The sequence below is a fragment of the Mastigoproctus giganteus genome, chromosome 8 (assembly GCF_048544385.1).
Source record: "Mastigoproctus giganteus isolate SK-2022 chromosome 8, ASM4854438v1, whole genome shotgun sequence".
NCBI classification, from domain to species: domain Eukaryota; kingdom Metazoa; phylum Arthropoda; class Arachnida; order Uropygi; family Thelyphonidae; genus Mastigoproctus; species Mastigoproctus giganteus.
In genome coordinates this window covers 169,859,983-169,883,127 of record NC_143582.1, presented here as the reverse complement: position 1 = coordinate 169,883,127, position 23,145 = coordinate 169,859,983, and the positions used below count along the sequence as shown (strand labels likewise).

Here is a 23,145-nt window from a genome sequence, read left to right as displayed (position 1 = left end):
ACTGGACTTCACCAAAATTCGGTCTACTTGACGCAAGTCTCACCTGAATATCAGTTCCATCAACATTTTAGACTCATGGTAGCAAGCCCTATCCTATCATACTTGAGAAAATGTCTGTGACAAGCCTTTATATCTAAGTATCATTATGATGTCAACATAATTTTTTGCATTCAGTTTCTTTAATCATAATGTTAAAACAATTCTCTTAATAAACATAATCAGTAACATCATTTTGACCCACTGAAAATAATTTGAAAACTTAAGGCACCGTGTAGTCACTTTTATGAAAACAAAATACCTTCCCCTTACCCTTAACATTAGTTATGTCTTTAATTAGATGCCACACCAATATATTATGTACACTGCCATCCAGTGGTTCCTTAATCTGCAAATTTTTAATGCATAGAGTCGCTGCTTATAATCAAATTGAGTATCGCTTTCTCTCATTGTCTCTCTCCCCCAAACGTGCTGCTGCAGGAAAAAGTTATCCAATAAATCCAGAAAGGTTTTGCTGTGTGTGTGTGTGTGTGTGTGTGTGTGTGTGTGTGTGTGTGTGTGTGTGTGTGTGTGTGTGTGTGTGACCAGCCCAGAAGTTCCAGTCAGTATTTGAAATTTTGGTATAGTTATAGTATAATTTCAAAGTTAAAGCCACGGAAGCCTTGAAAGTATATATACTATTAAGAAAATATAGCACAAGGAGGATTCTGAGATGAATGAATGAATGAACTAGTCAATTTAATAGAGCAGAAAAAAAGACGGCATGAGAAAATTTAAAGAGCGAAGAACACGGACAGGGAGTTTTTCTCATACTAAGAAGAAAACAGCAAATCGCATTGGGCTCTTGCACGGTGGATGTGGGAAAGTTATAAAAATTAACTCTGTTGATGTTGCAGATGAATTGAACAGGAACTTTGTATTTTGCAAAGTTCCTGTTCAGAAGAAAGACCCTTCATAGTGAGAACAAATTGTGCTAGTGAAGCTGGAAAACATGAAATTAGTGATATTGAAATTGCAGATTATTTATTTGAAAAACTTTCAAGCCTAAAAGTGAGTAAGGCTTCTGGAGTTGCTAGCATATATCCATTAATTTGAGGGAGGGGGCAAGAAAGTTCATTGAACCGTTAATGTTAATTATGAGGTCATCACTAGATTCAGGAGTTATTCCCTTGGATTGGAGAAGTGGCGGTATATCACCAAAACATAAATGTGGCCCTAAGAGTGAAGTGGGTAAATAACAACAGGCCAGCCTGACTTCAGTTGTAGGAAACAGCATCATGGAGGTAATGATAAAAAAAAGTGCATTGGACATTCATTTAGATAGACATGGAATTCTGAAGGAAATACAGGTTTTATAAAGGGAAAATCATGTTTACCCAACCTGGTTAGCTATTTTAACAGTCATTCTTGAGCTGGATGCAGAAAATAATTTCAACATTCGTTTACTTAGATTTCATCAAAGTATTTGACTCAGTCCTGCATGCAAGGTTACTACATAAGCTGGAACATGTTGGAATCACAGGGAAAATCATTAGATAGGTTGAGAATGGCTACAGGGCACTAGGCAGAGGGCTGGTTGTGATTAATGGTTATTCTTCAGGTTGGGCTAATGTAAGAAGTGGTGTTCTCAGGATCAGGACTGGGACCACTCTTGTTTTTGAATTTCTTAAATGACACCGATGAAGGGATGTGATGATATCAAGATCAGTAAAGTAGTAAATGATCGCCAGGCACAACTTCTTCAGCACAATGTAGATAGATTTCAGAGATGGTTGGAAAACTGGCAGTTATCTTTTAATGCAGCAAAATGCAAGGTCTTATGCTTTGGGAATAGTAGTCCAAAAATAACTTGCATGCTTGGAAGGGTTGAAATAATAATAGTAGTGGAAGAAAAAGATTTCTGAGTTATGATATGATCTGATATGAAGTTCTCCAGGCAGTGTAGACAGGCAGCAAGGAGGGCCCATAGTGTCCTATCGATGATTTATTGAACATTTGCTTTTTGGGATAAGGAAGTCATTATACCACTTTTTAAGGCAATGTGAGACCACACTGAAATACTGTATTCAGGTATGGAAACCTCGCCTAAAAAAGATGTTAAGCTTCTTGAAAGGTCCAAAGATGAAAATGTGCCTGGTATATACCCATGTGAAAAAAACTTTTGAATATGTGGGCTGCAGAGTTTGGAAACTAGAACACCTTAGAAGAGATTTTAATTCAGGTGCATAAGACTCAGAGGTGAAAGTAAAATGAAGTTGTGAATAATAACGGTGAAATTTTTACCGTTATTATTCACAACTGAAGGCCATAAATTCAAATTACAGTGTGGTGGGGGTGGGAGAGGTTTAGACTAGATTGCAGGAAGTTTGCTTTTAGCCAGTGAGTTGTTAATTACTGCAATACTTTTCCTGAGTGGGTGTTTAAAGCTGAAAACTTGGAAAAATTAGAAGCTCAGCTGAATAAATATCTATGTGAGGGGGATAGTCTCGCCCCCCCCCCTCCCCAAGGCTGTCACAGCAAAGACCCTGCCTTCCTTGCACTAGTTGGATAATACCGGGGTGAAATCCACCGTTATATGACTTTTTTTTTTCTAATTAATGATATTGGAATTTCACATGATTAATGAAAAAACTTTCGAGCCCAAAGGCCAGTAATCCTCCTGGGGTTCATGGCATTTACCTTATAAGGAGATGGCAAGTGAGTGCATTGAACCATTGAGGCTAATTATGAGAGCATTTCTGGACTCGGAAGTGATTCCGTTGGATTTGAAAAGTGCCAGTGTATCTCCAATACATAAGGGCAGTTCTAAGAATGAAGTGGGAAATTACTGGCAGATCAGTCTAACTTCAGTAGTAGGAAAAATCGTGGAGGCAGTGATCAAGGGTGGAATTCAGTATCATTTAGATAGATATGGAATTCTGAAGGATATTCAGCATGGTTTTGTAAAGAGAAAGTTATGTTTAACTAATCTGGTTAGCTATTTTGAGAGGGTCACTCAAGAGCTGGATTTATGAAATAATTTTGACATTGTTTATTTGCATTTCAGCAAAGCTCATGTGGGACTCAGTCCCACTTGAGTGGTTATTTTATAAACTGGAACAGGTTGGAATCACAGGGACAATCCTTAGATGGATAGTAGGGGATGGCTTCAGGGCAGGAGGCAGAAGGTTGTGATGAATGGTTATTCCTCAGATTGCATTGATAAGAAGTGGGTTTCTGCAAGGATCAGTATTAGGACCACTGTTGTTTTTGATTTTCATAAAAGACGTTGATGAAGGGGTAGTAGTGGCATGTGATGCAAGAAAGCAAGTGTATGAGCTTATACAACATTAGCCAAAAAAAAATAAAAAAATTTACAAAACAATTCTCTCTAAATGTTTGTCCAGTTCCTCCTTATATATTTTTTAACCTATCAACTTCCACAGCGACAGATGGAAGTTTCATATCATCTAAGTTTCTTGCAAAGATTGACTAACTGGTTAAAATAAATTTATTAAAATAAAAATTATATATACATAAGATAAAACAGAAATAAAATAAGATAAAAGAGTTAAAATACAATAAGATAAGAGTTAAGATATATATATAATAAAATTTTATTATATATATTTTAACTCTTATCTTATTTTATTTCTGTTTTATTTTGTGTATATATCATTTTTATTTTAATAAATTTATTTTAACCAGTAAGCCGGTCGTCGCAAGAAACGTTGATGATATAATGCAACCCGACGCACAAGGCCTGTTTTCTAAATATGGAAGTTTGTTGGAGCAATTAACCACCCACTGGCTAAAGGCAAATTTCCGCACATCTATTCTACATCTGTCTTTCCTCAATTTGAATTTATGCCCCCTTAGGTCCGAAATCTGGAAGGATCCCATCAGAATTCAGCGTGCTCAACCCATTCAAGGCCTTATACCCTCAATCAGATCACCTCATAGGTGCCTAGTCTCCAGCCTCTGCAATTTACAGAACTTAAGCCTCTCTTGGTAAGAGGATCCCTTCATCTCCCTCACCAATCTTGTTGCCCTTCTCTGTACACACTCAAGCAAATCTACATCCTTCCTAAAATGAGGCCTCCAGACCTGTACGCAGTACTCAAGGCATGGCCTGACTATTGCCTTATACAGAGGGACTATCACCTTTTCCCTGCTAGCAAAATTCCTGTATATCATTGACAAAACCCCATGACCTGCCCTGGCATCCTGTCTGCATTGCCCAGAAAACTTCATATCTGACTGCACAATTACTCCCTGGTCTTTTTCCTTTTCTACCACCTTAAGTTTAGTACCACACAGTTGGTACGTTTCTCTGGGATTACTTCTACCCATATGCAGTACTTTGTATTTGTCAATATTAAACTTCATTTGCCACTTCTCAGCTCATCTGCCCAAATTTTCTAGCTCCTGTTGCAGTAGCACACTGCCATTACTGTCATTGACAACCCTGCCAACCTTTCTATTATCTACAAACTTCGACACTAAGTCTGATATACCTTCCTCAATATCATTGATAAACCCTGTGGGACTCCACTAATAACATTAGTCCACGAAGGCATGATGTCTAAATTTGCAGATGATGTAAAGATTGGTAGAATAGTTAATGATCACCGCCAAGCAGAGTTTCTTCAGAGTGACCTAGATAGACTTCAGTTATGGTGAATAAAATGGCAGTTATGCTTTAGGCCAGGAAAGTGTAAGGTATTATGCCTGGGGAACAGTAACCCTAAAATAACTTATACGCTTGGTGGAATTGAACTAAAGCCAGTAGTGGAGGAAAGGAACTTGGGTGTAACCATGCGGTCAGACATGAAGTTCTCTGAGCATTGTAGGCAGGTTGTTAGGAAGGCCCATGGTATCCTATTGATGATTTATTGAACAATTGCTAGTGGACATAAGTATGTCATGATCCCATTATATAAGGTTCTTGTTAGACCACATTTGGAATACCATGTTCATAGACCACTTGAACATAGACCACTATGTTCAAGTATGGAGAAAGCATCTAAAGAAATCCATTGAGCTTCTTGAAAGAGTCCAAAGACTGATAACCCCAGGGGCTCACATCACAGCTTCCTTGCACTATATGGCTAATAATAATAAGGCGCCATAATAATAATAAGGACGCAATGGCCTAGTGGTTACGACACTGGACACTGATGGATCCAGGTTCGAGTACCGCCTTGGCGGAAGCGAATGCAGCTCCATCACGCTGGGAGACCGGTATAATAATAATAGTAATAAATTAGAATAATAATAATAAATAAATTAATAGTAATAAAAAATTAATAAAGAAAATAAACATCGTGAAAGTTGCTCGAAGGGACCTACCTACCCCAAGGTCGGAGTTGCAGCTAAGGCAGATTGTGGCGCCATCTGGCACCAAACGCAAGAACTACCACTGGACATAAGCCGAAGCTAAACAGGTCCACCTCCAATAATGGATGATGTCGCTTAGAAATATTAATCATACAGCATCGAGTGTGGCGCAGGATAAAGTCACTCGCATTCAGGCTTTAGGAAGAGGGGTAGGTTTGAAAAATCAGAGGCGGTCTCCCGAGGAAGACAGTGGAGAGAGGCGCTGTCCCCCATATGGCTACCACAAGAGAAGGACAAGACCATCCAGCCCCACCAACTGGAAGTGCTTCCTACGCAACTGCGCTAGTGACTACCCAGGAAGGGAGAAAACGCCAACGCATGAAGTGGAGCATCGAAATGAATACGTACATCATGCAAGCATACTACAAAATAACGAAGCTTGAGACTGAGACAACTTACAGGGTGAGACTACATACCAAGTGGCTGGAACAATTCCCGGATATTCAGGTCAGCGAATAGCGGACCAGAGAAGGACCATCGTCATGAAGAACCTAATGGCTCCTGCAATCTTAGAAAAAAAATCAAGCAGGACGTGAGCAATCAACTACAAAGGATAAAGAATATGGAACCAGAGGCAGAAGAGCAAGAGGAAATACAACCTGCAGCAGCTGAAGTGGAAACAGACGAGGTCATGATATCCAGAATAGAGGATGAGTGGAAGAAGGCCCTAACAGAATTCAAAGGAATGGACCCCACAAAGACTCACGTGATACCGAAGCAGAGGCCGAATAGAACCTTGTGGAGAGTCACAGACCACCTGAATTGTCACATAATACCACATTACCTCGACAGTAATAGTGCAACACTGGAGGCCATCCACACAGCTGTGTATTGTGCTGCGGTAGCATCCATGAGGATTAATGGAAGAGAAGCGAGAGACCAGCAGCAGCAGAAGAACCGAAAACAGAAGGAACCACCAGCTTGGGAAAGAAGACTTCAGCAGAAGATAGAAGAATTAAGAGTTAGATAGGCCAAATGACCCAGTACTAATGGGGCAATAGGAGAAATTAATTAGAAAAGTGAAGAGCATCTTCAAGAGAGACAGCGTCCACAGCAAGTGAGACAAAAAATCAGAGAATAGGAGAGAATACGACACATTTAAGCAGAACCTCCTTGCACTCAGCAAGAGATTACGCTGATCCAAAGAGAGCCCCAAGAGGAAAATAAACAACCGAATCTTCGATGAGGACGAAATAGGTTTCTACAGGAATCTCGGAGAAGACAGGAAACAAGGGAATGGACTACCCGAGAAGAAGATGATTGGGGATTTCTGGAGAAGCATATGGAGCAGGGAAGTAAAACATAACAGCCGATCCACCTGGATAGAACTAGAATGCAAGGAAATCAAGGACGTACAAGAAATGAGAGGATGGGAGATTTGGGAAGAAGTAAAACAGACCATCAAGAACTCTCACAACTGGCGAACTCCAGGAATCGATAACATCCACAACTACTGGTACAAGAAGCTCACTTGCACACACGCAGGCACCTGGCAGAGCAGTTCACCCAAATGATAAGGCACCCAGAGACAATCCCAAAGTTTCTCACTCAAGGAATCACATCTGAAGCCTAAAGATGAAGATACAAGAAACCCGGTGAAATATAGGCCAATCACCTGCCTTCCAACAATGTACAAGATCCTGACCAGCTGCATAACCAGGAAGATAACAGACCACTTGGAGAGCCAGAGCATAATGGCCAAACAGCAGAAAGGATGCAAGCGACTGAGCAAAGGATCCAAGGAGCAGTTAACCGTAGATGCTGTGGTTACGGAGCAAGCATACAAGAAGCACTGCAACATGTACACAGTCTGCATCGATTACTGCAAGGCCTTCGACCCTGTGCCTCGTAGCTGGCTAATAGAGGCGCTGAAAATTTACAAGGTCAATCCAATAGTGATAAACTTCCTAGGAGAAATGATGGCGAATTGGAGTACCACCATTAAGGTCGAAAAAATCACAACCAGGCCAATCCCCATCAGGAGAGGAATCTTTCAGGGAGATGACCTGAGCCCATTGTGGTTCAGTCTAGCACTTAACCCGCTATCTACCATGCTCAACATTAGCAAGTATGGATATATCCTCAAAGAAGAAAGGAAGAACCTGTACACACCCTCACCCACCTGATATACATATATATGACATCAAGCTCTATGCTGGAACCGAGAAGCACCTTCAGCAACTATTCCAGATCACCGAAGAATTCAGCAAGGATATTAGGATGGAATTCGGTCTAGACAAATGCAAGACCCACAGATTGCATCAGAGAAAATTAGTCAACCGAAACTACCAGCTGCAGAGTGTTAAAGAGATCGAAGCCATGGCAGAGGCCTACAAATACTTTGGGATGATGCAGGCTCAGCAATTACAGCACAAGGAAATTAAGGCCTGCCTGACCGAAAAATACCATCTGAGACTCAGAAGCCTGCTGAAAGCAAAGCTGAATGGAGGGAACACAGTTAAAGTCATGAAAACCTACGCAGTCCCAGTGCTAACATACTCCTTCGGGGTCATAGATTGGACTAACACCGAGCTGGAGTATATCATGAGAAAGACGAGGACAATGATGACCAAGAGCCGCCAACACCACCCAAGAGCTGCCGTGGAGAGACTGACAATTGCCCAGGAAGAAGAGGCCTGATAGACCTCATTGAGCAACAGAAGACAGCGAATAGCTAACCTGAAAGATTACTTCCAGAAACACACAGTACTTCCAGAAACACACAGCAGCACTCTATCAGGCCATAAGGAAGATAGACAGGCGGTATACCCACTCAACCTAAGCGAGGAGTCCCCCCCCCTCCTCAACCAGGAGGTACAAACGAAGCTTGAAAGATGGGCAGAGCAGACACTACAATGATCTCCATCAGGGTCACATAGATAAAATTGCTTTCAATGCATGACTCACAAGCGGGATGTTCTTCCCCAAGACTGAAGGATTCATGCTTGCCATCCAAGACCAGGTAATCAACACCAAGGAGCCCGGAGTGTTAGATGACACATGTCGACCTGGCCTCAGAAACGATCCAACACATCACTGCGGGATGCAAGGTGATCACTGAGACTGAGTACACTCGTAGACACGACCAGGTAGCCAGGATAATACATCAGAAGCTAGCAAGGAAATACCAGTTGATCAAAGAAAGTGTACCGCACTACAAGTATGAACCCAGGCAGTACTAGAGACCCCAACCCACAAGCTGTACTGGGCCTGCGCCATAATAACGGATAGGACAATCCCACACAACAGACTGGACATAACCCTTGTGGACAAGAAGGAAAAGGCTACCTATCTGATTGACATAGCGGTACCCAACACTGGCAACGTGCAGTAAACCCATGGGGAAAAAATCAGGAAGTACACGAACCTAAGACAGGAGATCCAAGAGATGTGGCATATGCAACAAGTAATGATCATTGTGTCAACCACAGGTATGGTGCCAAAGACCCTACATAACAGCCTAGCAGCAATAGGTCTCCCAGCGAACACCTTAAAGGAACTCCAGAAAGTCTCAATCCTTGAACACCTGCAGGATTTTCAGAGAGTTCCTCGACCAACAGTAACATCAGACATAACAACAACCACCCTGTGTACTTGGTAGCAATACCCGTCATGAGGTGGAACCCCAAATCAGGGAGAAATATTATAAGAGCAACAATAATAATAATAACTCACCTGGTGAAATTGGCAAAAGGCCATCCATATGAGGAAAGACTTCAAGTATGTGGGTTGCAGAGCTTTGAAACTAGGCACCTTAGAGGAGACTTGATTGAGGTGTTTAAGGCTCTGAGAGGCAAAAGTAAAATGAATGAGGACGAAATTTTCACGGTTATAAATGATTCTAGAACTAAGGGCCATAAATTAAAGTTACAGGGGAGATGTTTAGACTGGATTGCAAGTTTTATTTAAGCCAGCAAGTTATAAATTACTGGAATAAGTTACCTACATGGGTGGTACAGGCTGACAGTTTGGAGAAATTCAAAGGTCAGCCGGATAATTACCTTTGGGAGGATGCATAGGTTGTCTATTTCCCTTTCTTTTATGAATTATCTATTTTTTTTAAATTTTCTTAGTATTATTATTTTAATCTTTTTTTCTTTTCTTTCTGGTGCAGCATAAGCCATAGACTTCCTTGCACCATGTGGCCATTGCTAATACTAATAATATTTTGATTTTCTGACTCATTCCATTTGGCCTATAACAAGGGACCTGTGTCATAATTCATTGGGCATCCTATTCTTATTTTTGTTTTTACCAGTGCTTATTCTTAATCAGAATTACACAGTTTTTCCAGTGCTTAAACTTACTCAGAATTACACTAGTCACATGCATTCATTGGGTGACTGCCTTAGATTTGGATTCTTTGTGGTTGTTAACTAAGAGCATAACTTCTTCCTTCCCTCTTCTGCTCTTTTTGTACACATTGTATTCACCATGTTCAAATTCCATATCCCCTTTGTCAGAATGGCACCAAGTATCTCTACAAATTTCACATTGATGACCTAACCGATACTTCACATATTTTTTCAGAAAAACATTTATTAATTCATTTCATAATACCACAAAAGAACTAATAAAAGTTCAACATGCATTATATCACATCTGTACTTTACTTATAGGTTCTGTCATTTGAGGAAATGAAGAATTGTGAAAATGGTTTAGCAATTCATAAGCTTGTTTCGTGCTTTACTCATACAGAGGAAGTTCTCAAGTATTATTGCCATACTTGCCAGGTAATGTGACTTTATTATTAATTTTATTTTTAGCTCATTAGTTACCTCTGTAATTTCAATTAAATTTTTCCTCTCTACTTTTTTTTAGATTCCTATTTGCAGTGAGTGTATAGCTGTAGACCATAAGCAACCAAAGCATCATTATGAGCGAGGAACAGATGTCGAACCAAAACATAGAGATGAACTTCAAAATCTTGTATCTGAAAGTAAGAGTAAAGTTCAGTTTTGTGAGGAAGCAACTTCTAATCTAGAGAACTGCCTTTCAGATTTGCAATTACAGAGGGATAATGCAAAATCATACATAGAGGTAAAATAGTGAAAAAAATGTCTATTTTGAGAAAAAATTTGTAATTTATAATTTGTTTTAGTAATTTATTTATTAGTTTGTTAGTTATTCAGTCAATTTAGTTTTAGGTTTTATAGGGAACTCTTTTTCTCAATTTCAGAGGATTATTTTAATTCCAAACTAAGAATTAATAGATGACTAATCTCAGTTTGGAACTGTGATTCAAAATAATGTAGGAAAACGTTGGCAGAGGCAGTTGTCATGCCTGTTCAATATTTCTTTTACTTGTTTAAATAGTCCTGTCCCACACTCTATATAATTGTTAAAAATACATAGTTTATAGGAGTTCCACCTTATATTGTTGATCCTTGTGATGTTAACGATACTTGATGTATTTTGCTGTCAGGACTTGTTTAAACTTTGCAAGTGGAATTGAGGTAAAATGATTTTGGAAGTCAAAGATGTCTGCTCTGTATCCATATTTTTTAGTTTATTTAGAACATTGCTAAGAATGATGTGTTTTTTTTTTTTTTTTTTTGCTCGACTTGTAGAAGCCACTATTTTTGCTACTGGTAATAAATCTAAATCCAATTGGTTGTTTGTGGAATTTTGAGATTATATATAGGAAAGAAGTTTCCTATATATTGGTATTATCAATTTTTTGTTTTAGTTTTTTGTGTAAGGCTGTTTAGCTTTTTTAAAATACTATTTATGCTCATTGTGACTCTGGTGTGTATGTCATCCTATTAATATTTCTTCCAGGAGTGTATTAAAATAGAATTTTTTTGCAAAAGATGGAAAAGTTGTTTGCTGTTTTATCAACATTGGTAATTTTAAAACTATGTTCTCTTTTAATTTCCGAATATCTAAAATATTGCCTGCATTGCGCATGCACACGCACTACCATTAATATCCAGACATCTTCATATCTACAAATAACCTTTATATTCAGGAAATGTAATAGTTGTGCTGAAACCTTAATCTTTATGACAGCCTCTGGTCTGTGGAACATAGTCACCAGTATTTTGTATATGCCCTCTGATATTTTCTGCTATTGGCCTTCAAAAGTGGTGACCAGTTCAGCTCTGTTTTCTGGGCAATCACATGCCTCACATACAGCCAATGAATCAATTCATATCAGGTTTTCCGTAGGATTGAGATCAGTGCTCTGGGCTGGGCATTCTGACTTTCAAACCCTCATATTCCAAGACTGTCACAGGATAAGAAATATGACAATGAACATTGTTCTCTGCTGATACAGGTATGAGCCTTTTTTGACGTGCTGCCACGATATGGGTAACACATTGTCCAGGACATCTAGATAGACTTCAGCATTTGTTTTGTCTAAAACAACCAAAGGTCCCAGGCTATGAGCATACTTATAGTCGTGTCTGACACATGGTGCTTGGGTAGGGCATGATCAACTATTAACAGAGGGGTTGCTTGATATTAATGGTATGGCAGTGTATATTTTTATATAAATTTAGTGTTGCTCACATTTTAAAACTCAATAATTTGTTCATCTTCTTCATGAGACAGACTGTACAGTTTGTACAGTTCATCAGGAGTTATGTTTCCAGTTAAGGTCCCATTTTGCTTCTGAGGTTACATAGTCTGTGGAGCATCATAAGAAGTCTCTCCATAAAACGTCGTGTTTTTGTGGAAAGACATCTGATTGCCTTCCATGCCTTAATAATTCACTCACACAAAACAACTAATGATACATGATGCTCATTTTCCCCGTTTGTTTATTTCTTTCCCCCTTCAATCAACCATTTATTCCATTCATTATGAATATGATCCTTGAACATTTTATTAATACAGGAACTCCCCAACTTACGTAATATTCAACTTTACGTAAGTTTTTGCCAGACAGTGCAAACTGAAAAAAATATGGAAATGTATTTTGCATCTGTAGGAATAAATGGAGGTATTGTGATAATATTGTAATGTGAACCCAGTAACATATTTTTTTTTTGTAATTCATTCCAAGTCCTTGGAAGTTGAAATTTTCTCTGTATAACTAAGCTATTTATCTCTCTCTAAAAGGTCATATTTATAATGGAAATTACACCACACTTTCATTGTTATCATATGTTCCGTTATAAGAATCCATTTAGAACGCCTTTGTGATATTTTTCTAAACCACATTTCTGGAGGTCACTACCATAAACCAATAAAAATAATTTGCACTTTCTGGTTTATTGGGATTTTCTGTTAGTGCATCTAATTATAAATGTATAGTAAACTATCATATTGCATTTGTGATAATCCCAATAACTGGAATTGTGGAGGTTTTTACGTTACTATGGTGAAATATGTTCTCCTTCACTGAAATCTTCAATCATATAAAAAACAAATTTTCAGAAACTACTCTTCATTCCTATTTACTTATTACAATGGTGAAGAGAAAGGGACCAACGGAAAGTGCAAGTGGTGGTAGTGCCAGGAAATGAAACAGAATTGATTTAGAAATGGAGATGAAAATGATTAAAAAGTACAAAACAAGACAAAGTTTGTCATCTATTGCACAGAATTAGGTCTCGCTGCTTCAACAGTGAATACTATTTTAAAAGACAGTGCGCGTATAAAAGAACACATCAAAGGATCAACGCACTTAAGATCAACAGTGATCAGAAAACAGCGTTCAGGTGCTATATCAAAAATTGAAAAGCTATTAATAATATGGATGGAAAATCAGATTCAGAAGCAAGTACCTCTGAGTCCAATGGCCATTCAAGCAAAAGCAAGAAGTATTTATGATGATAAGTATGGTGAACCCCAACCCAAGTTCGCAGCAAGCAACGGGTGGTTTAATAGGTTTAAGGATCGCGCTAGTTTCCAAGTATGCGGTGAAGTCGCCAGTGCCGATTCTGCAGCTGCAGAGTAATTTTGTGATGTGTTGGAAAAAATTATTCATGAAGGTGGCGGCTATTCAACGCAGCAAATTTTTAACTTTGACGAGACTGCTCTGTAGTGGAAAAAAATGCCAGATTGAACATACATTGCCAAAGAGGAAAAGACAATGCCAGGTTTCAAAGCTTCAAAAGATAGGGCCACACTTTTGCCTGGGCCTAATGCAGCGGGAGATTACAGATTAAAACCACTGCTTGTGTACCATTCTGGAAATCCTCGTGCATTTAAGGGCATCAATAAAGCCATCCTACCCATGCATTTCCGATCAAGCCAGAGACCATGGATAACAATATCTTTCTTTGAGGATTGGTTTAAATGATGCTTTATTCCCAAGGTTGGAAAATATTCTAAAGACAACGACAGTCCTTTCAACTTTTTGCTTCTATTAGATAATGCTCCTGAACATCCTGCACATCTAGACAATTTCAGTTTGAATGTGAGTCATATTTCTACCACCAACCACAACTTCACTCATCCCACCTATGGATCGGTGTGTTATTTCGAATTTAAAAGCATACTATTTACGCAGAACATTTGCTCAGGCATTATCGGCAGTAGACAAAGAGAAAAATTTTACATTAAGAGACTTTTGGAAATCTTTTTATATTTACCACGCCATCTTAAACATTAATAAGACCTGATGTGGGCATATAGTAATATGCCCACGGCACATAAAAGGCTTCGAAGGATTCGAAAAAGATGAATCATATGAAGAGGTTACAGATAAGATTGTAAAGGTTATAGAGGTACTTCATTTGGAGGCTGATTCCAAAAACGTGGAGGAGTTAATAGAGGAAGAAGAGAAGCAATTATCTAACAAAGAACTTATTGACTTGCAGGCAGCGATAGTGAAAGAAGAAAATGCTGACAAAGCTCAAGATGAGCCAAATGAGGAGCCAAGAAATTTCATCACGAGAGAGAGAGAGAGAGAGAGAGAGAGAGAGAGAGAGAGAGAGATGGCAATGGTATTTCGTGAAATTGCATTGGCAATGGCGAGGTCTGAGAAGATGGATCCTGACAGTGAATGATTCTTAAAAGTTAACAGAGGGGTGAATGATATGCTTGCTTGCTACAAATAAATCTACGATGAAAAGAAAAAAAGCCACCGTCCATTCATCCATTAATATGTTCTTTCGTAAGGTTGAGTGGCTGACCCCTTCTAAATCTCCACAGCCCTCAACCTCCGCAGTGGCGTACTTATCACCTGAAGACGTAGATTCTGGCAATGATGCTTGAGAGGTAAAATTTACTGACGTTATGCCTGTGTCCTCTCTTTTTTTGTAATTTTTTAAATTGTACGCTTTTATTTTTCTTGTATACGAGATAAAAAGATTGAATAAATACAATAAATAGTTCTATTTACATGTTCGTCGAATATTTCTTTTTTGATTCAATCAATTCAGCGAGTACAGTTGCGAGTGCTGCACAAGCATGGGGGAAATTTTGATTTATGTAGAGTTCTGCAGAATGCAACCCTTACGTTAGACAGGGAGTGGTTGTAATACAGACATAATATGTGAACATTTTCATGAAGTCTTCTTTCATATGTATTTTATCCGTTTAAGTTCCCCTGTTATCTCTACTAAGCTAGCAATAATATACACCTTAACAGGACTGAGTCCCCCTCCTCCCTGTTTCACCACAGGACTTCAGCTGCCTTGCTGGAGAACTCAGATAATAGAACTTTGGAGTCAGCCTTTATAAATAAATAACAAGGTGCATAGATGTAACTTTATCTTATCTGAATGAAAATAAGATAAGGAGCCTCATCTACAAAATTTTAACTGAAGAACTGTATTTTCATAAACTTTCAGTTTTGAGTACATTTGAACCTACTGGTCCTTTTCAACTTCAGAATTGACTGTCTTGTCTTGCTTTCTCACTTAACTTGATTAAACGTACCTCTGGCCAAACAGGCTTTGGAATGGACATAATCCAGAAAACCAAGTTTAGCACGTGCATATAATGGACTGTTAGCCATTGTTTTTATAGTAACTATCATATTATTTTTTTTAACTGTAATATCATTAACCTTCTTCACAATGCCTTTTAATACAATTAAAGATAATTATACTTCATTGCAAAGCTTTGTGCATATATTTTAAACCTCTAATTACCCACTTGCAGTGCTGATACACATGCTGAGCTATGCTTGCTCATGCTTGTGAAACTAAAACTAATTGTTAGTGAGAACATTTTTCAAGTTAAGCCATGTGCTTTATATAATAATATTTCATCTGTAACAGAAAAACTTATTTTAACAAACGATGATGAATTAATGCTAAAATTCGTTCAAAAATTCTCAATCGTGTAACTTTAGATTCATAAAGGAACTAGTTGTAGGTGACTCTATTGTCAGAGAAACGGGGAACATATTGTGCAAAAAGGATAGATGGAACAGGACAAGGGTATGTCTGCCAGGGGCAAAGGTTGATGATGTTGTAGAGCAGATATCATCTTTTAAGGGCACAAAGGGTGATATTGTTGTACCCGTTGGCACTAATGAGATTAAGAGTAGGAGACTGGCCAAATTACTTAACAAGTACAAGTCAATGCTGAAAAAAAAAAAAGCCGTGAGTTAGGGTTGAATTTGAAACTGTCTGCAATTCTGCCCAGACACGAGCCTTGTCGATCAATTTGACCCTGGAGAGATTGTGCAAGGCTCAAGGGGTAGAATTTTTCTCAGCCTGGTCTGTGCTTGTTGACAGGAGAGACTGCTTCTACAGGGATGGGATACACTTAAATAGAAAGGGTGCAAGAATATTTGCTGATTCTATCGAGGCAGAGTTAGGTGGGTCGGAAAACTGCTAGCTTGGGGGCGTTACACGGACTAATAGATTAACAGTAGCCGCTGGTAGAGGTAAAAGTGATTCTTGCACTACTTCTATTGAAATGCAATTGAGCAGCAGCCTGGAAAGCAAGGCAATGCAAATTTACAGGACTGCTGGGAGTCATAGTGGAACTAGTAAATACATGGGCTGTGTTAGGGTAACTGAGAGTAGAAACAGGTGCATGTATACTTGCATGTACACCAATGCCAGGAGTATAGTTAATAAATTCAATGAGCTTGAAGTGCTAGTCAAGATATCAAAGGCAAATATTGTTAGGATATCAGAGACATGGTGTCACACAAACATAAGCAGTGCAGAACTGGAATTTTGGGAGTACAATGTGTACAGAAAGGATAAACAGGACAGAAAGGGAGGAGGGGTTATGCTGTTAGTTAAGAAACACAAAGTGTAAGGAAGTGCATCCAATTGATGTGGGGGAGAATGCAATGTTGAGTCTGTTTGGTGTGACATAAGCACTGGGAAAAGAAAAATGAGAGAAAAAATATAGGCCAACTGAATCTGATAAGTATAATGAGCAATTGTGCAGAGAAATAGAGTGGGCCAGTAAATCATAGTGTCTTATAATGGGGAATTTTAATTTCCCAGAGATTGACTGGAATTTGTGGGTTGGTCACTCACACACTAGCAAGGTTTTTGTGGATTTATTGGATGATTGTTTTCTACAGCAGCATGTTTGGGAGGCAACTAGAGGGAGTAATACTCTTGATCTGATTATCAGTAGTGATTCTTCATGCATCAAGAATCTACAGATAAAGGAACCACTAGGTGGCAGTGATCACAGTGTGCTGAAGTAGGATTTACTCAAAGGCGTAACTACCATCAAGGGTAAAGGGAAAGGTTTTTGCTTTCGTAAAGGTGACTACGGTGGTCTGAGACAGTATTTAAATTCTATACAGTGGGACCAACTGATGATGTTACCAATAGCAAATTCAAAAAGGGAAGCATTCAAAGAATTAATTGTGGAAGCTACTAGGCTTTTCATACAAACAAACAAAGAAATATTGTTCAAGATTTAGGCCTAAATGGATGTCAGATGAACTAATTAGACATGTGACAGAGAAGAAAAAAGCATGGGATACATATAAATTAACATGTGACACAGAAGCCTATGATAGATATAAGCTGGTCTATTACCAAGTTACAAAGGAGGTTAGGTAAGCAAAGGCAGATTACAAGAAATCTTTGGCAAAGAATGCAAAGAGAAACAGCAAAGAGTTCTTTACTTATCTAAACTCTAGAAGGAAGGGGATGAATCAGATTGGTCCACTTGATATCGATGGTTCAACTGTTGATGATCCTGCTCAAGTAGCAAACAAACTAAATGAATATTTTGCATCTACATTCACACATGAGGAGTTATTCAGGGAGGGGAATGCCAGAAGTGTATTCAACGCTGGCAATAAGCTAGATAATCTTGTAATAACTGAGAGTAAAGTGGAGGAGAAATTGTTGAAGATAAACAAAAAAAAAGGCATCTGGGGTGGGTGAAATCTATCCAGTTATATTAAAGGAGGCAGCAAAGGAAGTAAGCAAACTTTTAGCCATAATTATGAGAGCTTCCCTGGACTCAGGGGATTACCCATGGACTGGAGATGTGCAAATGTAACCCCAATCTGCAAAGGAGTATCAAAGGGAGACACAGGTAATTTCAGACCTGTTAGTTAAACTAGCAGGTCTGTAATTCTGTTACAGGGAAATTAATGAAGGCACTGGTTAAAGAAGCAATGTAGGATCATCTAGACAAGACTTCAATTATATCTCAGCCACAGCATGGGATTGTTAAGGGGAAGTCTTGTCTGACAAATTTGATTGGATACTATGATGTAGTCACAAAGGAACTGGATGCAAAGAATAACTTTGATATCATATATTTGGATCTTAGAAAGGCCTTTGATTCTGTTGCACATGGAAAACTGCTGCACAAATTGGAGCAGTGTGGCATTGGAGGCAAATTGCTGCTATGGATAAAGGATGGTTGAGTGGGAGAAGACAATGGACACTGCTCTTCGTGGACTAATGTTATTAGTGGAGTCCCAAAGGGTTCAGTGTTTGGTCCATTGTTGTTTTCTGTATTTATAAATGATATTGATGATGGTATATCGGGCTTAATGTCCAAGTTTGCAGACGATACACAGTTGGCAGGGTTGTTAATGACACTAATGACAGTACACTGCTGCAACAGGATCTAGAAAAGTTGAGCAGATGGACTGAGAGGTGGCAAATAAAGTTTAACATTGACAAATGTAAAGTACTACATATGGGAAGCAGTAATCCCAGAGTAACGTATCAACTCTGTGGTACCACACCGACAGTGGTAGAGAATGAATAGGACCTGGGGGTAATTGTGCAGGCAAAAATGAAGTTTTCTGAGCAGTGCAGATGGTCTGTAAGAGTAGCTCATGATGTCTTGTCAATGATATATAGGAATATTTCTATCAGAGATAAGGAGGTGATTATCCCCTTGTATAAGGCAATGGTCAGGCCACACCTTGAGTACTGTATACAGGTCTGGAGGCCTAATTTTAAGAAGGATGTAGAGCTGTTGGAATGAGTACAGAGAAGGGCAACAAGATTTTGTGAAGGGTTGCACTTACGAAGAAAGGCTTAAATTTTGCAAATTACAGTGTCTGGAGACTAGGCACCGGCGAGGTGATCTGATTGAGGTGTATAAAGCCTTGAATGGTTTGAGCATGTCAATGCTGATGGGATTCTTCCTCTTGCTCAGAATAATCGTCTGAGAGGGCATAAATTCAAATTGAGGAAAGACGGTTGTAGGATAGATGTGTGAAAGTTTGCCCTTAGCCAGCGGGTGGTTGATTGATTGAATAAACTTCCATCTGTCGTTGTAGAAGTTGATAACTTAAATAAATTCAAGGCAGAACTTGACAAACATTTGTAGCGAGAGGATGGGTGAAATAAGGTTTTTTTTTTTTTTTTTTTTTTTGCTGATGCTATATAAGCTTGCTTTCTTGCATCATGTGCCAATGCTAATGCTAAAAATGCTAATAATATAAACAACCAATATGTTTTTATACAAATTAGGTTGATAACAAAATTTTTTACACTTAGAAGGATTATTCTTCTTCAGAACTAATAATGTAAAACTTCTTGGAATAAGTCCAGTAATGGTGTTGTTAATTCTCAACAGTTTCTTTACATTGACTGTTAAGTGAGATTCAGACATGTTGCCAGGTGTCTGGTTTTGACCAACATAGTCCAGTATTTTTCTAATCAAGTTTATTTTATCATCATTTTATGAAGTTGTTAGTTTAATTTTTATCTATATTTAGTTGTTTTCTATATTGGCGCTGGTGGCACCAGCTGTATGCTAGCTAAATTAGTGCTCTATTAAAATTAATTAATAAAGAAGGATTTCGGGAGTGTTGCTCAAAAAGAAGTTATATTTTAGATAAAATAAGTGGGTGAGTGATAGGTTAAGATTTGGGACCTAAAGGTTGTTTTATTTTTCGGACTGTGAACTTTTTTAAAATGGCTATCATTATTATGTTCGCACATAGCAAAACATAGGAAATTTCAAGGTCATTAATTTTTTAAGGAACTATAATCAGTCACTGGGAATTCTTTGTAGAATTGTTGTGCTACCTAATAGCTTTGATGTAGAAGTTTTCAGGATACCGAATTGTATTTAAAAATGCTCACGTGTTGCTGAGTTATACATTATTGATATTTTCAAGGGCACAGTAATTCTACCGAGTCAGCCATTTGGATGTTTCCAGGAGATAAAAGAACTACAGCAGTGCCACCTGCTTGTTCAGTGGTGACTAGAAATTCGGCATAAATTGCATAAAATTATTAAATTGTGACATCACGAGGAAGCTTCACCGAATAAGAGCTGCTCCATTTGTATTGCTACGGCAGGTTTAGTAGATCGGCAGCTTAAATCCCAAGCCCAGATAAATGGTGAGGGTTGACGTCAGGAAGGATATCCGGTTGTAAAAACTATGCCAAAACCAATAGATGTGTTCCGGTTAAGAAGTTAATCCAACTAGAGGAGAAGAAGAGGATGTGAAGTGTGAATTGGGAACATTGAATGCCGACCCCATATAACGTGGTAAAAGGCGAAGACAAAGAAGTTGTTTTCTAGCGAATTTCTATAAATTTTACTATTATTATCTGTTTATTTCACAAAAGGAAACCACCTCAGGATGGCAAAGTGCCAGGAGGGTGTATTTTGCAACCATTGTTGCTATGTAGCTAGGACTGTATTATTTTTTTTAAATTTTTTTCAAAAAAAAAAGTTTCATCTATTTGTAAAATTTCATCTGTGGACAGATGAACATAACAGATTGTGCATTGAACCTGTGTGAAATAAATTTTTTTTACTACACATGTATGTTTAGACTATTCAAATGTCAAAGATTTTTTTCTTTAAAGAAAAAAAGAGCTGCATGGTCAAATCCATAATGTAAATTCATTATAAAAAGAAGTGACTTAGTGAATGGAGAATTAAACTGTTTACCTGTTGTGGTATTATTCTTCATCGTAAAGATAAAGCTTGAAGCTGTAGCCCTAATTTCACTAAACAAGTCCAGTTAAGTTTGTTTTAAAATGTTGCCTAAAGATAAGCCACTTTTCATTAATCTTTATTACAAGAATCACAATAGTGTTATTGCAGCCTTTGGAGCATATCAAAATCAGTAAAATGTCTCAGCGCCGCCATGTTTGAAATGAACCATATAAAAGTTGTTTAATGTAAGGCATTTTGATGAAAGTTAACTGACTTCTAAGCCTAGGAGTGGTGTTTCATCAGCATCATATGTGCTCAGACTAAGCACATTAGGAGGCATTAATTCCAATTCAGTAAGGATGATTTCAGGATAGATGTTTGGAAATTTGTCTTGAACCATCTGGTGTTATGGAAGTGGGTAGTGTGAAGAATTTAAGGAAGAACTATACAACCAATTAGAATGGATGTAGAGGTGACATTGGAAGTTTTTTTTTTTTTTTGCTTATACAGCGTAAACTTACCATCTTGCATCATTTACCACTGCTAATACTAATCATAAGAAGTGATTCAGATAATTGCGACAACAAGCCTGATCAGATTCGTTGAGGTTGAGATTGTCTAGTGCTTGCCATACATCTCATATGACTGATATTTCTTGGAGCATGGTTTATAAAGCTTTAATGGTAGATCTTCTATTTCTCTATGAAATAAAACATCTGCATTGACTGGTAACTAATAACTATCAAAGCTTTCACCCAGTGGATGGTTGACAAGATTACATGGGATCCAGAATATTAAAGTGTTGTGAATGGATGATGTGCATTTTCAGCTTGAATAATTCATGATAGTACAAAATTGTTGAATTTGGGCTAGAGAAAATCTTCATATGCATGTGTTGAGGAACCACTCCACCCATTAAAAGTTATAGTATGATGTGATTTGTGGCACATGCTACTGTTCCCGTTTTTCTTTTAAACCATTAACAAACAAGGGCATTTTGAGACATGCACAGTTAACGACATGCAATATCTTGACCTATTGCAGACTAAAATTATCATAGAGATTAATAAATGTGGTTTACATGAAAGCATAATTTTTATGCAGGACATTGCTATGTCCCATATTGACAATAATGTCAAACAGCTATGTGAAACCTTCACAGAAGATCAAATTATCAGTTGCCGCTTTCTATATGCTCTGCCTGGAAGATCACCTAACCTAATTCCAACAGATGTTTGGTTGTAGGGATATCTGAGCACTGTGTTTACAGAGATTTCCCTTCAACTCAAATTTTCTGTGATTATTTATAATACAAATTTTGAAGGATGCAATTTGTCAAGAGGTAGTAAACATTTCACTGGAAATTTTGAAGATAGCTGGGGAGAAAAGAATGCTCTGTCTCAATTTCTTTTTAGAAAATAATGATGGACACATGGCAATTGAACGTCATTAAAGTTTGGCAAAAAATTTACTTTCATGTTATTTTTCTATAATTACTTTGTCTTCCCTTTGTTGGTCAAATTTAAATTAATTTTTTTTTATATATATATTTAAAAAAGAAATCTTACATAAACTGATTACAGTGCAAAAAACCATTTTTCAATATGACCTCTAATTTTTGAGTTATTAATTTTTAAAATTTGAAAACGACTTTATAACCATCCTGTATAAATTAGGTTTATATTACTTAGTGCAAAGTGTGTATTCATGACAGTTAAATAATGGAAAATTATTGCGGAATACAGTTGATTCAACTGTGAATGAACCTAAATGTTACATATTATCCACCAGTCTTCAACTGGTAAATATTATAGTGATGATATCTTGTTATTTTTTTATATTAAAATATCTAGTATCAAATACTAGGATATTTATAATACAACTTTTATAGCATAATAATACAGTTCACTTTAAGTGCCATAAATATACTTTACAATACATTTGAATAGCCTATAATCAATGCTCCACTTTGAGATATACAGATACAATATTTAATTTATTTTAATAGGAAACATTCCAAAGTTATAAAGCATTTTTAGAAAAGCAAAAAGATAATCAGCTTCATGAATTAGAAACTCTTCATTCTGCTATGGAGTTGCAAGTTATGGATACTTTCCATAATGTCGAAAAGACAGTTGATAAAATTGAAGATGCTTGCAGATTTACAGAACGACTTCTAAAGTTGGGTAATACGATGGAGATCCTTTCATTAAAACAGGTATCTCTGATATTATTTATTTATATATGTTATTGTCTTGAATGTACTGGTAAATAAAATAGTTTAAAGTAGTTCATATGTTTACTGCACTCGTAAACTCTGATGTTCTGTCTTTAATGATTCAATATAGTTTACATCGTTGCCATGAGTCTGCTGGTGGCATGCTGTCGTTATGGGAATGTGTCTGCTATGGTATGTGGGGGGGGGGACTGCAATATGCATCAGTGGTAATTCAGAATAGGGTAAAATTGCCAAATGTTCTGAATACAGTATTTAGTACTCAATCCTGTCTTATA

At 37.7% G+C, this 23,145-nt stretch overlaps 1 protein-coding gene across 2 annotated transcripts in view; it reads left to right on the top strand.

The window, feature by feature from the left end:
- LOC150082000 (protein meiotic P26-like) overlaps positions 1-23,145 on the top strand; it is a 263,546-nt gene that overhangs the window by 97,057 nt on the left and 143,344 nt on the right. For both annotated transcript variants that reach the window (XM_090379044.1, XM_090379043.1), the window contains exons 4-6: positions 9,996-10,109; positions 10,198-10,416; positions 22,640-22,849. In XM_090379044.1, coding sequence (XP_090235170.1) covers positions 9,996-10,109; positions 10,198-10,416; positions 22,640-22,849 — 543 coding nt within the window. The remainder of the gene's footprint in view (positions 1-9,995; positions 10,110-10,197; positions 10,417-22,639; positions 22,850-23,145) is intronic.